We start from the raw sequence: 15,790 nt of genomic DNA, 5'->3' as shown, positions 1-15,790 counted from the left end.
AGAGCGTCGACATGGAGTGCTAAATTATAAGGAACTAATCATCATTAAAAACCTGGTTCCTTCGGCGCAGAGGTCCTGTATGTTAATAGAGACTCAGTTTACATTAAAAAAAAAACTGGTTCCACAGACCGCACAATGGACCATGCCTTAAACTTTAGACTAGACTACACTCATGTCCACAAGGTAAATGCATGAAATAAAGCAAAGCAAATCAAGTTAGCAGCCAAATTTTAAACAATTTGTAGATTTGTCAACACATATGTGGCCAAATTCAAGTAGACAGGAGTTAACATAGATCAAAAGGAACATGAATTATGAAAGTAACTATATGACAGTCCACGGGAGATAGGCAACTGAATATACTCTAAAGAATCTAAAGCGTGTAGCACACAGAGGCTACAGCTTTCACCTGGTGTACAACGAACATGATAGAAAAGAAATTATTTTGAAAGCCTGATTTTATACCTATGAAAATATGGGCCAAAAAGGCACCTGCTAGTGACTAACCGCACATTCCTAGATGCTGACTTTGGAAGGCACAGGTCATTAACTTCGCTTAACAGAAATAGCCCACAGATTTGTGTTCTTCGATACTAATTAGGTTTTAGTCTGCAGGAGACATTACCTCTGCGAGATGACTTTGAAGGACTGGACAGCAGCCAGTTATTGACTACAGCCAGTACAATTTTAGCCTGTGAACGTGAAGTTGTGCACACTGTTCCACAGGAGCATTAACCCACCGACTTTCCCTTAAGTTTAGAACTGATGGCCAAAATGATTAGCTGATTGGCAAATCCCTTACCTGGTGATGGACTTCACAAAACCGTTCGCCCGTCGCCATGCTGAAAATACTTTTCCCAATCCAGCAGCAAATTTTAACTCTTTCGCTTCGCTCTCGGGCAGGTCAGGTCAGGCAGGTCAAAAGGCGGTGAGGCCAGGAAAGCAAGTGGAGTCTCGTCGAGTGAGAGGGAGAGACCCGACGATATCCGGATCAGGTGACTCACTGACTCACAAAAAAAGCAAAGGAGCCAGAGTATGGGAGCCCGAAAAATAAAGGGCAAAGCAGCAGGGGGTGGGACTACCGAGTTGCGCACACTCCAATCCTGTGATGACCGCTATGGCCACTGATTGGTCACAGGTCACAACGTCCAGTGGTAGGCACCCGGCAAGGTTACAAGGTGATGGGGCAGGGTCAAAGGGCAAAGCATAATTTTGATAGGTAGCGCATTTGCGCACTAAACAAGAATCTGGGGAGAAAGGGTGTGAAGGAAGCCGGATGTGTGCAGAGAGCAGCTGCAAGCCCTATACTGGAAGCGAGGATAACCTTACCAGGATTAAAGTCTTGTAGCCAGGAATGTTGAAACTACATGATAGCCAGCCCTGTCGTTGGGAGATCATGAACGGCTTCCATCTAAGAAAGTTAGCAGCTGCCTTGCAGGCAAGTGACGCCATCATAGAAAGCCCAGCTTTTGAGCAGGGGGGCGGTGTCCACCCAGTAAAATAAGTGGGGAGAAGCCGTCCACCCGTGTTGTACTCCGACTCGTGCCCTGACCAGGGCCGGACTGGTAACCAAAACCGGCCCTGGCAAAGTCCTCGGCTGCCCTCCCCCCCACCTCCCCCTCCTGGGAGGGGGCTCGGGGTCCGGGCTCTTTGCCTGGGCCGGTTTTCGGCCGATTTTGTTACAAGGCCGTTTTTGCAGCCCTGTAACAAAAACAGCCCCCAGGGACCCAAAACCGGCCCCCACCCTTGCGACGCACCGGGGGATTGCCCGGTGCCCGCAGCGGACAGTCCGGGCCAGGCCCTGACTAGGGTCGATTGTTCAGCAGGACTGCTCAACATGGTCTTGCACAATCCTCTGTCCCACTGAAACTACATGATAGCCAGCCCTGTCGTTGGGAGATCATCAACGGCTTCCATCTAAGAAAGTTAGCAGCGGCCTTGCGGGCAAGTGACGCCATCATAGAAAGCCCAGCTTTTGAGCAGGGGGGCGGTGTCCACCCAGTAAAATAAGTGGGGAGAAGCCGTCCACCCGTGTTGTACTCCGACTCGTGCCCTGACCAGGGCCGGACTGGTAACCAAAACCGGCCCTGGCAAAGTCCTCGGCTGCCCTCCCCCCCACCTCCCCCTCCTGGGAGGGGGGTCGGGGTCCGGGCTCTTTGCCTGGGCCGGTTTTCGGCCGATTTTGTTACAAGGCCGTTTTTGCAGCCCTGTAACAAAAACAGCCCCTAGGGACCCAAAACCGGCCCCCACCCTTGCGACGCACCGGGGATTGCCCGGTGCCCGCAGCGGACAGTCCGGGCCAGGCCCTGACTAGGGTCGATTGTTCAGCAGGACTGCTCAACATGGTCTTGCACAATCCTCTGTCCCACTGTCCCTTTCTACGTGATAGGAACACTCTCCCAGTGACTGACTGGAGAAGATTGCTTATTGTGGTCTTACATGATCCTTTTTACTTGATCACTCCAATCTCTGAGGGAGTGGCTGGAATAGGTGCATCCTTTCGATGTGATCACTTTACTGTCCGAGGGAGTTAGAGGAGTGGATTGCTCAATTTTGTCTTTCCTGATTCCAAGACCCAATCTCTCTCAGTCAGGCGGCCTGCTGTTCTGCAGTGTTTGAAGTCTAATATAGCACTAGAGCCTGCTGTAATGGGCTCTACCGGCTATTAAAGGCCGACTCCAGCGTTAAAGGCCTGAGCCGAATACGAGGGTCTTTAGCAAGGGAGTGGGCCTTTAATGGTTGGTACAGCCCGCTACGGAGGACTGTAGGGCTATTAGAACATTCTGCCCCTAGAAGGCAGAATGTTCTCATTTGTAAAACAAAGGCCTCTCGGAGCCCGAGGGAATTGAAATACCCTTAGACTCCCCGAGGACTTTGTTCACAGCTGTTGCTGTGAACAAACATTGGAATGTTGATGCTCCAGGCTTCTACCAGCCACTAGAAGCCCGGAGCACTCCACCGTCTTCAATGGAGCGCTCAACGGTCCAATGTTCTAATTAAAGTTGAAATTGAAATGAAGAAATTAAAATATTTATAAAGCGCACATTCACCGAGCGGTTTCTTGGCGCTAATTGTTGTAACCTGACTGCTGAAGTGCAGCACTAGCACGAATATCTATCAAGGGCCACTATGGCCCATCCTGCAAAACATTGGTGTGAGTAATGGCATAACTCATCGTGGGTTTTTAGAATAAAATATCCTACTTTTATCTGTGACGTTTTATTGGCGGGTCTTCAGATAAAGCTGAAGTTTCATACACCATGTCTGGGTTATGATTTATCCCTTTCTTCTTGCACAAGGAACTATTTGAAGTACGCATCTATGCTTGTATGGATTGTTGTGATTTAACTTTTTCGTGCCTTGCATGTTATTCGCCTAGTGTGAAAGGGCCTTCTAGGAGAGTTAATGAAAATCAATAACATGTACTCATTCCAACTACACAACAAATAATCCAAGCTACCATACCCATTTTTCCTTCCTCAAGATGGCGGTTACAAATGTACCTAGCTTTTCTCGTTCTGCTGGAGAGATTACGAAATCAGAATATATATATATATATATATATATATATATATATATATATATATATATATATATATATATATATATATATATATATATATATATATATATATATATATATATATATATATATATATATATATATATATATATATATATATATATATATATATATATATATATATATATATATATATCTCTGCTCCAAATCCGTACCAAGGGACAATGTCCAAACGGCAAAAAAGCACTCGCGGGGAACAGTTTGGGTTAGTTTATTTCAACACCAAACAGACACTCCATAAACAGACGCGTTTCGGTAGTAAACCTTCCTCCATGTTTACCGAAGCGCCATCTTGGTCACAGTTATGAACACAAGGTAAATGAAAAGCAAAAACGGACTCGAGAAAATCAACAAGATCCTAGTGTTAAATGAGCGCCATCTTAGAGTTTCAAATTAACCTCTAAAACAATGACTGAACCTAATAAAGCCCAAAGATGGGCACATCGATATGCAATCCATACAGTATATACAATATTAACATATATATAGAGCAAAAACCAACATTAAGCCCTGGATGGGCATACGCTCATATCCTACTGCTCCCCCTGTGTACACCAGTGACCAATAAAGTATCCTAATACCAAAGGAGAGAAAGAGAGGACAGAGAAGAAGAGAAGAATAAGGAGAAAGGAACAAGAGGTTAGAGAAGAGCAAGAAAAATTCTATTTACATTTTGTACAATAAGTCAAGACATTAATTACAGTATGTATAATAGCTTATGGTCAGGGGTGTTGCCATCCCCTAGTTCTAGCAGCGAAGAACTGGCTATACATTTGGGGGAATGAGTATGGACCTAGAGTTTGTTGGGTTCTTATGGTCTACTGGGTTAAGAACTAGGGAATGGCAACACCCCTGACCATAAGCTATTGTACATACTGTAATTAATGTCTTGACTTATTGTACAAAATGTAAATAGAATTTTTCTTGCTCTTCTCTAACCTCTTGTTCCTTTCTCCTTATTCTTCTCTTCTTCTCTATCCTCTCTTTCTCTCCTTTGGTATTAGGATACTTTATTGGTCACTGGTGTACGCAGGGGGAGCAGTAGGATATGAGCGTATGCCCATCCAGGGCTTAATGTTGGTTTTTGCTCTATATATATGTTAATATTGTATATACTGTATGGATTGCATATAGATGTGCCCATCTATGGGCTTTATTAGGTTCAGTCATTGGCACTCATTTAACACTAGGATCTTGTTGATTTTCTAGAGTCCTTTTTTGCTTTTCATTTACCTTGTGTTCATAACTGTGACCAAGCTGGCGCTTCGGTAAACATGGATGAAGGTTTACTACCGAAACGCGTCTGTTTATGGAGTGTCTGTTTGGTGTTGAAATAAACTAACCCAAACTGTTCCCCGCGAGTGCTTTTTTGCCGTTTGGACATTGTCCCTTGGTACGGATTTGGAGCAGAGATTGGATAAGTGGGTGCACCCCCACTTTGAGGAGCACCCGCCTGTGAGTGCATCGTCCTGGTGTTTGTTCAGGAGCGATTATTTATATATATATACATATCAAAAAAAGTTTTGTTCTTTTTAAATTTGTTGTACCGTTTTAAGATCTGTAAATGCAGCAGCAATTGTAAGAAACTGAAAAGAGCTATAGGTAGAATTGCATTATTAAATTAGAAAACCTATTTGTTAGAGGTGTCTCCTTAGTTTGTGCTTAGGAAAAGGTTGACTTTTGGGGGGGAAATGCTACTTTTCACGTATCTGATTCAGTATCCCTCCTACTTTTTAGGTTTTGCCTGGCGAAAGCTGCGCTTTCTGCGCAGCTTTTTCGCGCAGGCGAAAACCTGATGAGAATTGTAGTGTGCTTTGGGTCGGCCCTCCTCATTCATTGGCTGGCTCCGTAAATGGAGCCTTGCCATTGGACGAGGGGCCTGTCCGTCAATGCCGGACCAGACACGGGGGCGTTCCCGACATTCTTTGGCTTTTGCCGACGTCACGCGACGCCGGGAACGCCCCCGAGTCTGGTCCGGCATTGCCGGCACTTCTGCCTCTCTCCTCCCCCGTTTCCTGCCCCGTGACTGGCCGGCCGGCCAATCCTAGCGCGGCCGGCCGGAAGTGCCCGCCCCCCGCAGCCCGGGGGAAGAAGGAAGACGGCAAGAGTATACGGAGCTCGCCTGGCCGGGACCCTCAGCAGAAGTTGCAGATAGGTATGTGCGGTCAAGACAGATTAAAAAAAAAGTTTATAAATATGTGTTCCTGCTTGAGGCACGCACGGGAGGGAGGCTCGGCCGTGGCCCGCTCCCCGCAGACTCCCCTCCCCCTGGTCTCCGTTGTTCCCACCCCCTCTCCTGCTCGCAGCGTCTCCCGTCCCCGCCCAGGTCGCCATCCGAACAAGAACCGGTCGGCTATGATCGTCGTTGGACATGATCACACAGACTTCCTGGTGCCACTTCACCTGCACCACAATTTATAACGCCGTTCCGGTCTGTAATGTGTATAAATTCTTCACCTCTTAAATGGAAATGTAAAACTACCGAAAATGCAACATAAAAATATAAGTACAAAAAAAATCAGCGTTCTGGTAAACATTACACAAGCAGCCATAGGCGACTGCTGCTGCGGACGCTGTTTCAGCTGCTCCAGCGCCTCATCCCGGGGCCCGCCCACTTTTCGCAGAACTGGCATTTCCAGCTCTTGCTCTGTTGCTCAGCCGAGGCCAGCTACAGAAACAACACAACCCCGAGCCCCCGCGGACCTGACAGCGCTCCGTCCTCAGCTGCAGACATGGTGAAAGTGTCCTTCAACTCGGCTCTCGGCCAGAAAGACCCGCCAAAGGAGGAGAACAGCGAGGTGCTCATCATCCCCGAGCCCAAGGTGAGCCCCCGGGAGGCAGGGAGACGGAGGCAGCTGGCGGGAGGGGCAGCCTGCACTGTCCCCGGATTACAAGTGTGGGGGCAGGGAGGGTGTTTGAGGCCCTCAGCTATTTTTGGTTAATCCCAGAACAAGGACACATCTACAAAATGGCTGTTTTCGTTTTACCATGGCAGAGACCTGCAACGCGCATTTCCGTCTAATTAAATCTCTGCGCATCTTCGCAGGAATGTACCTGGCCTCATATTCCTGAGAATGGTGTGTGTTCGAGCAGAGGATAGTGTTTACATCCGGCAATTGGGCCAGGGGCCACGGGAATACCAACCCTGTGCTTAAAATGGCTGATGCGCAGGCTCGCTTTCACTTCCGGTTTCAGTAAAAGCCAGGAGGTACTGGGGACTAGCTTCAGAGTCCAGACTGCCGACTCGCTGTTTGCCACGGCAGCGTTACTCCGAAATAAACAAACTGTCCATGTGCTGAAAGGTCCCGACTTAGTTCACATGGGCAAGAAATATGTCCTATCCCCCCAGGGTCCAGAATGTTATCCAGTCGTATTTTCCTCTTACAAGAAAGTAAAGGGAATCGGTGATAATATATTGGAACATGCAAACGGTGTGGCAGAATCACTTTTATGTAGCTAAGAACATGTACAATAACCTGCATCACCTGGTCTGGAGGAACCGACCCCTGGAGCTGGAGAAGGAGCTCAGCGCGCGGGAGCAGCTCACACGTGTGCGGCTCGGTGCCTCTGGTGGGTTTGTGCGAGTGTGGCACTGGCGGGGATGATGGCTCGATGCAAAGCAGTGGTGCGCGGGTGTCTGATGACTGCTGGTGTCCGCGGCTCCGCGCATCTTGGGAGGCACTTGCCTGGTTGGTACAGAGTTGGTCGGAGGGCCTGGGTGTGCAGCAGCAGTCTGTGAAGTGACTTACAGAGACGGGCAGTGGGGGTGCTGTGTGCAGACGTGTGTGTGTGTCCATGTGCAGCTGGCCTCGTGTGATCGACCAGCGCAGCCCTGCTCCGTGCGGCAGGGTGTGCGCTCCGCTGCTGTGTGTGTGGCAGGGGTGAGGTCTAGAGGTGCTCTGCATAGCTCAGGGAGTGGGGGTCAGATTGAGGCTTCTTTGTTTGGTGTCTGAGGCAGAGCCGCGCTGTGTTGGGACTCGGTGCACACCTGCTGCACGTGGGCGACAGGCTGCCTGGCACGCTGGTGCACAGCTGGGATGGTTGGGCGAATGGCGTCTGGTGAACAGCATGCTGCCTGCCACGCTGGTGCACAGCTGGGATGGATGGAAGGGTGGGTGTCTGACATAGAACAGTCTGGCACGCGGGGTGAACAGCTGGAGTGAGTGAGTGGGTGTCTGGTGTGGTGTACATCAGGCTGTTTGACTCACAGCTAACCCTGGGGTGGGTGTGTCCCCGGTGTAGAGCCAGCGAGAAGCCGGGTCCACAGCTGGGGTCGTGTGTGTCTAGCTTAGAGCAGTTTGAAAGAGAAGCCGGACGAACAGCTGGGAAGGGTGGGTCTTTAGTGTAGAACAGTTTGAAGGAGAGGTTGGGTGCACTCCTAGGGTGGGTGGGTGTCTGGTGTAGAGCGGGTTGTAAGAAAGGCTGGGTGCACAGTTGGGGTGGATGTCTGGTGTGGAACAGTTTGAAGGAGAGGTTGGGTGCACACCTAGGGTGGGTGGGTGTCTGGTGTAGAGCGGGTTGTAAGAAAGGCTGGGTGCACAGTTGGGGTGGATGTCTGGTGTGGAACAGTTTGAAGGAGAGGTTGGGTGCATACCTAGGGTGGGTGGGAGTCTGGTGTAGAGCGGGTTGTAAGAAAGGCTGGGTGCACAGTTGGGGTGGATGTCTGGTGTGGAACAGTTTGAAGGAGAGGTTGGGTGCACACCTAGGGTGGGTGGGTGTCTGGGGTAGAGCGGGTTGTAAGAAAGGCTGGGTGCACAGTTGGGGAGGATGTCTGGCGTAGAACAGTTTGGAAGAGAGGTTGGGTGCAAAGATACGGTGGTTCGTGGTTGGGTGACTGGTGTAGAGCAGTCTTGTTTGACAGGTGTCTAGTGTAGGGCAAGATGGGTGCACAGCGGATGGGGGTGGTCTGTTGTAGTTCTGCCTGTATGAGAGGCTGGGTGCTCAGCACCCTTGCCGTGTAATGCCTTGTACTACATCTGTGTTAGCAGTCGCCTCAGGCTGTTTTTTTTTATGCAGGGGACGGGATTTGATCATGCCCATTACGCCGTATTGCTTTTCAAAGGCAACTGTTGCAGAGCCAAGTGGGCTGTTGAAAATTGTTTTCTCCACCTGCCCCTGTTGCCTGCTTGTGCCTCCGTTTTCGTGCCTCCGTTTTCGTGCCCCTGTTGCCTGCTTGTGTCCCTGTTGCCCGCTTGTGCCTCCTTGTGCCCCTGTTGTCTGCTTGTGCCTCTGTGTGCCCCTGTTGTCTGCTTGTGCCTCTGTGTGCCCCTGTTGCCTGCTTGTGCCTCTGTGTGCCCCTGTTGCCTGCTTGTGCCTCTGTGTGCCCCTGCTTGTGCCTCTGTGTGCCCCTGTTGTCTGCTTGTGCCTCTGTGTGCCCCTGTTGTCTGCTTGTGCCTCTGTGTGCCCCTGTTGCCTGCTTGTGCCTCTGTGTGCCCCTATTGCCTGCTTGTGCTCTGCTTGTGCCTCTGTGTGCCCCTGTTGCCTGCTTGTGCCTCTGTGTGTCCCTGTTGCCTGTTTGTGCCTCTGTGTGCCCCTGTTGCCTGCTTGTGCCTCTGTGTGCCCCTGTTGCCTGCTTGTGCCTCTGTGTGCCCCTGTTGCCTGCTTGTGCCTCTGTGTGCCCCTGTTGCCTGCTTGTGCCTCCGTCTGCCCCTGTTGCCTGCTTGTGCCTCCGTCTGCCCCTGTTGCCTGCTTGTGCTGTGTTGGTGTGTGTGGAGGGCTCTGTGTGGCTGTGTGTGTAGGAAGCTTTGTGTGGCTGTGTGTGTGGAGGGCTCTGTGTGGCTGTGTGTGTGGGGGGCTCTGTGTGGCTGTGTGTGCGGGGCTCTGTGTGGGGGTGTGTGTGGGGCGGCTCTGTGTGTGAGAGAGAGAGATTTGTTTAAATACCAGGATAATTGCCGGCAGCAGCACCCTTGCCGTGTAATGCCTTGTACTACATCTGTGTTAGCAGTCGCCTCAGGCTGTTGTTTTTTTTTATGCAGGGGACGGGATTTGATCATGCCCATTACGCCGTATTGCTTTTCAAAGGCAACTGTTGCAGAGCCAAGTGGGCTGTTGAAAATTGTGTTTTCTCCACCTGCCCCTGTTGCCTGCTTGTGCCTCCGTTTTCGTGCCCCTGTTGCCTGCTTGTGCCCCTGTTGCCCGCTTGTGCCTCCTTGTGCCCCTGTTGCCCGCTTGTGCCTCTGTGTGCCCCTGTTGTCTGCTTGTGCCTCTGTGTGCCCCTGTTGCCTGCTTGTGCCTCTGTGGGCCCCCGTTGCCTGCTTGTGCCTCTGTGGGCCCCTGTTGCCTGCTTGTGCCTCTGTGTGCCCCTGTTGCCTGCTTGTGCCTCCGTCTGCCCCTGTTGCCTGCTTGTGCCTCCGTCTGCCCCTGTTGCCTGCTTGTGCTGTGTTGGTGTGTGTGGAGGGCTCTGTGTGGCTGTGTGTGTAGGAAGCTTTGTGTGGCTGTGTGTGTGGAGGGCTCTGTGTGGCTGTGTGTGTGGGGGGCTCTGTGTGGCTGTGTGTGTGGGGGGCTGTGTGTGCGGGGCTCTGTGTGGGGGTGTGTGTGGGGCGGCTCTGTGTGTGTTTGTGTGTGTCATTTGCGATAGATAAAGCTAGTGGCATTGTAAATGACAATGCCATTTATTTATGTTAAAAAAACATAAATAAAAATAATGTCAAGAGCAATGCCAATAGCTCTAACTTTAACAAAGGCAAAACCATTGCATTGTAAATGCTTGTTTATTATATCATACGAGAAGTTTGAGTTTTTTTGAAAACGAACAGATAACTGTTTGAAGTCTACTGCACAGCTTAGTTCAAGCAAAGCAGCGTTGTTCAGTGACCAAAGAGATATTGCCTACCAAAAGGCTCAGCTACATACTTTCTAAGCTAGGAAGTTCACAAAGGTGCGTTCTTCGGCTAGAGAGATGTTCGGCAGAGGGAGAAAGGGCGTGTCTGTTTTTTGAAAAGCACTGTAAAGTCTGCGGAGAATAACATTCTCACTCTGTCAGCGCTAATAAACGCAGCACAGGCCTGTCAGTATTTTGTTTTCGTTAAACCAGAAATTTTAAAAAGATTATAATAATGCTTAGATTGAGGGAAAAGCTGGAAATGAAAAGCAAACAGCGAGGTTCTAATTGTTAATTGCCATCAGAATTGCCGAACCTAATGATACATCCAAGTGTTGGCGATAAATCATAGGCTTATGAATAAGTCTCGGTTGTCAGGAGTCTGTGTACAGCCTTTCCATAACGGATGCCATTAGCAGGCAGCTTGGCAGCTGTCAGCTGTTTTCTAGTAATTAAACAGCCAATGAGCAGCTAATTAAGACATATGTGTATACAGAAGTGGAAGTGGGGTATGTTAATGAGCTACAGGAATCAATTCATTAAGTGAAAACTGTCACGCGCCCGAGCGGCGGCCAGTCGTCGCGGCCTGTGCGCGTCAGCGGAGGGAGTGCTGATGAGACGTGAATCGTGACATCAACAAAGTGCACTGCGGCTTCCGCGCGCCTAACGAGGGGGCCCGCGCCGCGCTAACTGCAGCACTCAATCTTGAAAGCTCGGGAAGAGAGGCCCGCGTGAGAAGATGGCAGCCCTGTCGCCAGCCCTCCTACGATCCGCGCTTTCCTGCTGACTTGCAGATAGGAACTTGCTTTTTGCCATTTCTCTGTACTTGGTTTTAGCCCTGTAAGAAAAACGCCAAGCGAATTAACTTGGGGAACGGAGATATAATAACGTAAGTAAAGCGTCTGTTCCCTAAGCTGATGGGTTTCGTTTTTCATGAACATGTCAGTAGAAGTGCCACCAAACGGTCATATCCACAGCTGTCTACTAAACCTTCCCTGGTGCCTCTGATTTTTGTGACTAACAGCCAGTATACATGTCAAGTTGTTTTCTCCAAATGAGTATTTCGTCCGTGTTCGCAGAAACCTTCGCGGAACGCTAAATAGCTGCCATTGAATAAGTGAAAGATCCAATCTGTAAAGTATTGCTGGACACGAGAACAAACTTTCACTCCAGACACTGGTCCTCCTGTGAGTTTTGCACTGATTTGCGGCAGTAGAGAGCTGGTGCTGCTCCTCAGTTCACATCTACTCAAGGCTGAGTGTTATATGCATTCATTATCCTGTGGAAATCGTGTCATTAGTGAGAAAGGAGTTGGTATCTTCCATTTAGTCCCCAGTGGTTTGTTGGCCAACTGACATAATATTCGCATTACGGATTGCACGCCTTGGCATAGTCAATGATCGGCTGTTCAAAGATGCTGAAGGATAGGGAACAAACCTTGCACTACCAAGGAGCACTCTCTGTCTAGTACCTGAAGTTCAATAACTCTCACAAGACCTAAACTGTCTTCCTTCTGCTTATCCGGGTTTGCGAAAGTTATAGTTGTGCAGTTCAATGTTTGCTCACAGATTCTTTGGGCAGTTAGAATCACATGGGATTACTAGGTAGTATTTTTTATTTACTTCCACCATCCGACCTACACCTGCTTCCTTCAGGCCTACCTGTCCCCTCCAGATCTCCTGTCTTCTTTCTCGCTCACCTCCATCACACCTACGCTAGTCCTTCTTGGTGTGTTAGTTTACGGCATCAGGTTGAAAAAATGTGTTTCTTTTGGTTAGTCCCTTTCATTTGACTGCAGAATCAATCATTTCCCCATTGATACAGCAGGTCTTTGATTTACAGGTCAATGAGAGAATTGATTAAATGGCCAGGCCTGGAAGGAGTGAGCAGACAGAACTGTTTGTGAATGGGTTGGGAAGAAGGGACATGACAGACCATGAGCTAGGAGTTGAATAAGGCAGAACTAGACGGCAGGAGCAAAGCTGGACTGTCACGGGTCTGCATGGGTGAGATGCTGCTTAAGAACAGTGGAGCGGAATGGGAAGGTCTGAAAGTTTACAGAGGTCAGAGAAGTGAAAACAGTAGCAAAATAGCAACTTTACTGTTTGTTCTCAATGCTGTAGAAATATATAGCTTAAAATGTCTGAACGAAAATATGGTGGGTAATGAATGAATGAAATAATATGAAACCTGGGGCAGCTTGTTTACTTACGCCCTCTTCAACACTTATTACTGCCATTTTTCTTATACCAATCATTGTCTACCTCCTCCAATAATACTCCTACTATCCTCCCATTCCTCCCCTGCTCCCCATCTCCTCCTCCATCCCTGCTAACTTACAAAGGCACAAAAAGAACATATTTTATTTACCAATATTAAGGGCATTACAATATATATTAAAAGTTCCTTCGCAACTGCATCAGACTGCCTAGTTCCTTCAGTTAGAACTCTTCATACTTACTTCTCTCATTAGTGATAGCCCAATAGAGAGATACGCTGAGTTTCAGAAATGCGCTGTGGCGCAATAGGGAGAAATGTCAAGAGTTCAGCAATGAAATGTTCTCGTTCTTCTATTTAAAACCAGTAGGCTGCAATTGACATATATATGATACAACACAGGAGTCAAATTTTACAAAAATGCAAATAAGACACAGTTGATGTTCAGGCTTTCTACTGATCAGGTCCATGCTTCTTTTTCAATCCAAAAAACACAGTAACAAATTATAAGTTGAGGGGGGTGAAAACTCACTTCAAATAAAAATCTAGGTCCTTATCAGGGTGAATCACAACAGTCACAAAAAAAACTATGCTTAACACTCTGGTAGCTTCTCACAAAACAGTCAGGCTTAACTTTGAGGTAATATGCAAAGTTTGTATGCTGTACTCCTATAGTAATAAAGTGGTAACCTAACTCAAGAAAACCCAAAACCAAATTTGAAAAATAGAGTATATTTTAATAAATAAAATGACACCAAAATTAAAAAAAATCCATTAAGTAGAATCAGAGAGATGATTTGTTCACTTTTATATAAAAATAGCGCAAAAAAGCAGGAAGCGCAAAAAAAGCAGAAAGCGCAAACAAGGGTGATCTGGTTCTACTAAACAAGGTCAAAGTCAAAAGCGAAGGCTGACCGCAATGCAAAGTGGGCTTGATACAGGGACCAGGTTCGTCCCGGTTGAAAGTTTACCTTCTGACTGAGAAACTTTTGTGGAGAAAAAGTGGTTGTCAACGGGCAGGCCAATCTGCAAGCTAGATCATAAGCGGGGCTCAATGAAGGCGTTATTGGATAGCGGGGTCATGGTACAGTCATCGACGAAGGTGAGAAAGCACAGAGTAGGAGAAGTCCAAAGTCTGGCTCAAGTAAGGCCAAAATGAAATGGCCATGCGTGCCTCCAAAACCTTTTTATTTTTTTGCATGTCTTCTCCTTGTTTAGTTAGTTGAAAGCAGTTTTATGTCACATTTCCTGGTCTATATCTTCTGTGGTACTAGTTAATCTGATAAAAGATATAGCTAAGCAAAAAATATTTTTGTTATTAAAAAAACAAAAAAACTGGGGACTATCAGTTGGAAGCAAAAACCTAACCAGGGCGCTCTTCCTCAACCGCACTCCTCGAGTTCCTCCTGACAGGATGTAATGCCCCCGCCACAAACACACATTTTAAGCGGTTAATGGAGGGGCGGTTCATAAGCAGGCGTAAGCCGAGGCCAGGTTGCAAATATAAAATATAGTTTGTTTTGTCAAGAGTATTTGTCTCTGGTAACTATACTGTGGTAATTAGGTGGCGAACTACATAAAATGGAAGCAGATGTACTAACGCAGGACTTGTGAGTTTGCTTCAGACCCTGAACCTAAAACTGTAGCCACAGTGGCGAACTCCCCCCACACACCTTTCTCCACCACAGAATGTGCTAAGGGGACCCGGAGTATCTCATATCTCACAGGTATTCACTGCATTAGGCTAAGTGGGGGACCCCTGATGGGTGTGGGCCCTCTAAAGGGGTAATGCAACCCCCCCATCCAAGCTAAAGGGGCCTGTACTGTTGTTTTCCTTTTCGTTTAACACTTTTTATAGACTGATTGGACTAGTTTGTCGGCCTGACTTTGCTTATAAAGCAGCCCCTGTTTTACACACTCTTCTCTGGGCAGCTCCAGGTTGACACCTCGCGCATCACATTTTTCCTCTTGACTTTGATGGGGCAGATGGTGCCCGTGCTTTGTAAAGTACCTGTTTACAGTGATCTATTTCCGTCCCTCAATTGATTCAAATTGCATTTGCGCAATAACTACACTCCACGCTGTTACTTGTAGAGTAAAAGGCCATTTTATTAGGACAAGGTTGCAATAGTTAACTTTATTAACAAAAACAGAACTGCAAGTATATCACTTTCTCATAATCACACCACCCATTCTCCCCAGCCATCTTCAAACCATCTCACTGGTTCCACTCTGCCCCTTTCGCTCTGCGACCTCCTCCATATCCCCATTCTCCGCTTCACTTGCCCTCCAACATCTTCTCTTGAATTTCCTTCATAGCTCATTGCATCCCGCACTCTGCCATCAGTCACCTGTGTACCCTCCCCACAGAGGGGTGGATCTGCCCGTATGTGACTCCCCACCCCTGCTAAGTACTGCTGCACCAACCACCCACAACCTGTCCTCAACTGACACGCTAAATCATCACCCACACCCTTCCAGTATAACTTGTGGAGTGGGTCGGTGGACTAAATTAAACTTCCCTACCCGGTGGTGCTAGGTGTCAGGAAGAGGCTGGGTCCTGACACCTTTATAGCCCAACCTAATCCCTCCCTTTACCCAACCCCTTGACCCCCACCATGTCCTTCCGGACCCTCGCAAAGTACTCTGGGGGAAGACTTGTCTGCGACCTTCTCTTCCCCCGGGGCCCGACAATGTCATCTTCATGACCGCTAAATGCATGAGACGCCAAGCGCAACACAAGTAATGCTTTTCTGCCCTCATACCATCCCTTTAAGTGCAGAAGTCAGTGAATATTATTTATGCTACCAACAGTGCGAGATATCTCCCACAATATGCTAAAAATTATATATTTTTTTCATTTTCTTTCTGTGTTCTAGGGCTTTTTCCGGAGGAGTCAGCAGAGTAACGCCACATACTCGTGTCCTCGCCAAAAGAACTGTTTGATTGACCGAACGAGTAGAAATCGCTGCCAACACTGCCGCTTACAAAAATGTCTTTCTGTGGGAATGTCGCGAGACGGTGAGATTCTTATACAGGCATATCACAAATGTATGCAGGGTTTGAGTCAAGAGCGAAATTCCAGGCCCCACAGGTGAAGAACACCTGTTTCTGAGTGAAATGTCTTCGGGGGAGGATGGGTGGTGGGAGTAAGAGGACGAGAATACATT

General features: G+C 48.1%; 1 protein-coding gene across 1 annotated transcript in view; it reads left to right on the top strand.

Annotated features, from left to right (window-relative positions):
• RORA (RAR related orphan receptor A) overlaps positions 1–15,790 on the top strand; it is a 245,817-nt gene that overhangs the window by 174,714 nt on the left and 55,313 nt on the right. The window contains exon 3 of the mRNA XM_086955808.1: positions 15,500–15,641. Within this exon, the coding sequence (XP_086811934.1) occupies positions 15,500–15,641 (142 nt within the window). The remainder of the gene's footprint in view (positions 1–15,499; positions 15,642–15,790) is intronic.

The sequence above is a fragment of the Lissotriton vulgaris genome, chromosome 2_1 (assembly GCF_964263255.1).
Source record: "Lissotriton vulgaris chromosome 2_1, aLisVul1.2, whole genome shotgun sequence".
NCBI classification, from domain to species: Eukaryota; Metazoa; Chordata; class Amphibia; order Caudata; family Salamandridae; genus Lissotriton; species Lissotriton vulgaris.
This window is presented reverse-complemented; position numbering and strand designations above follow the sequence as displayed.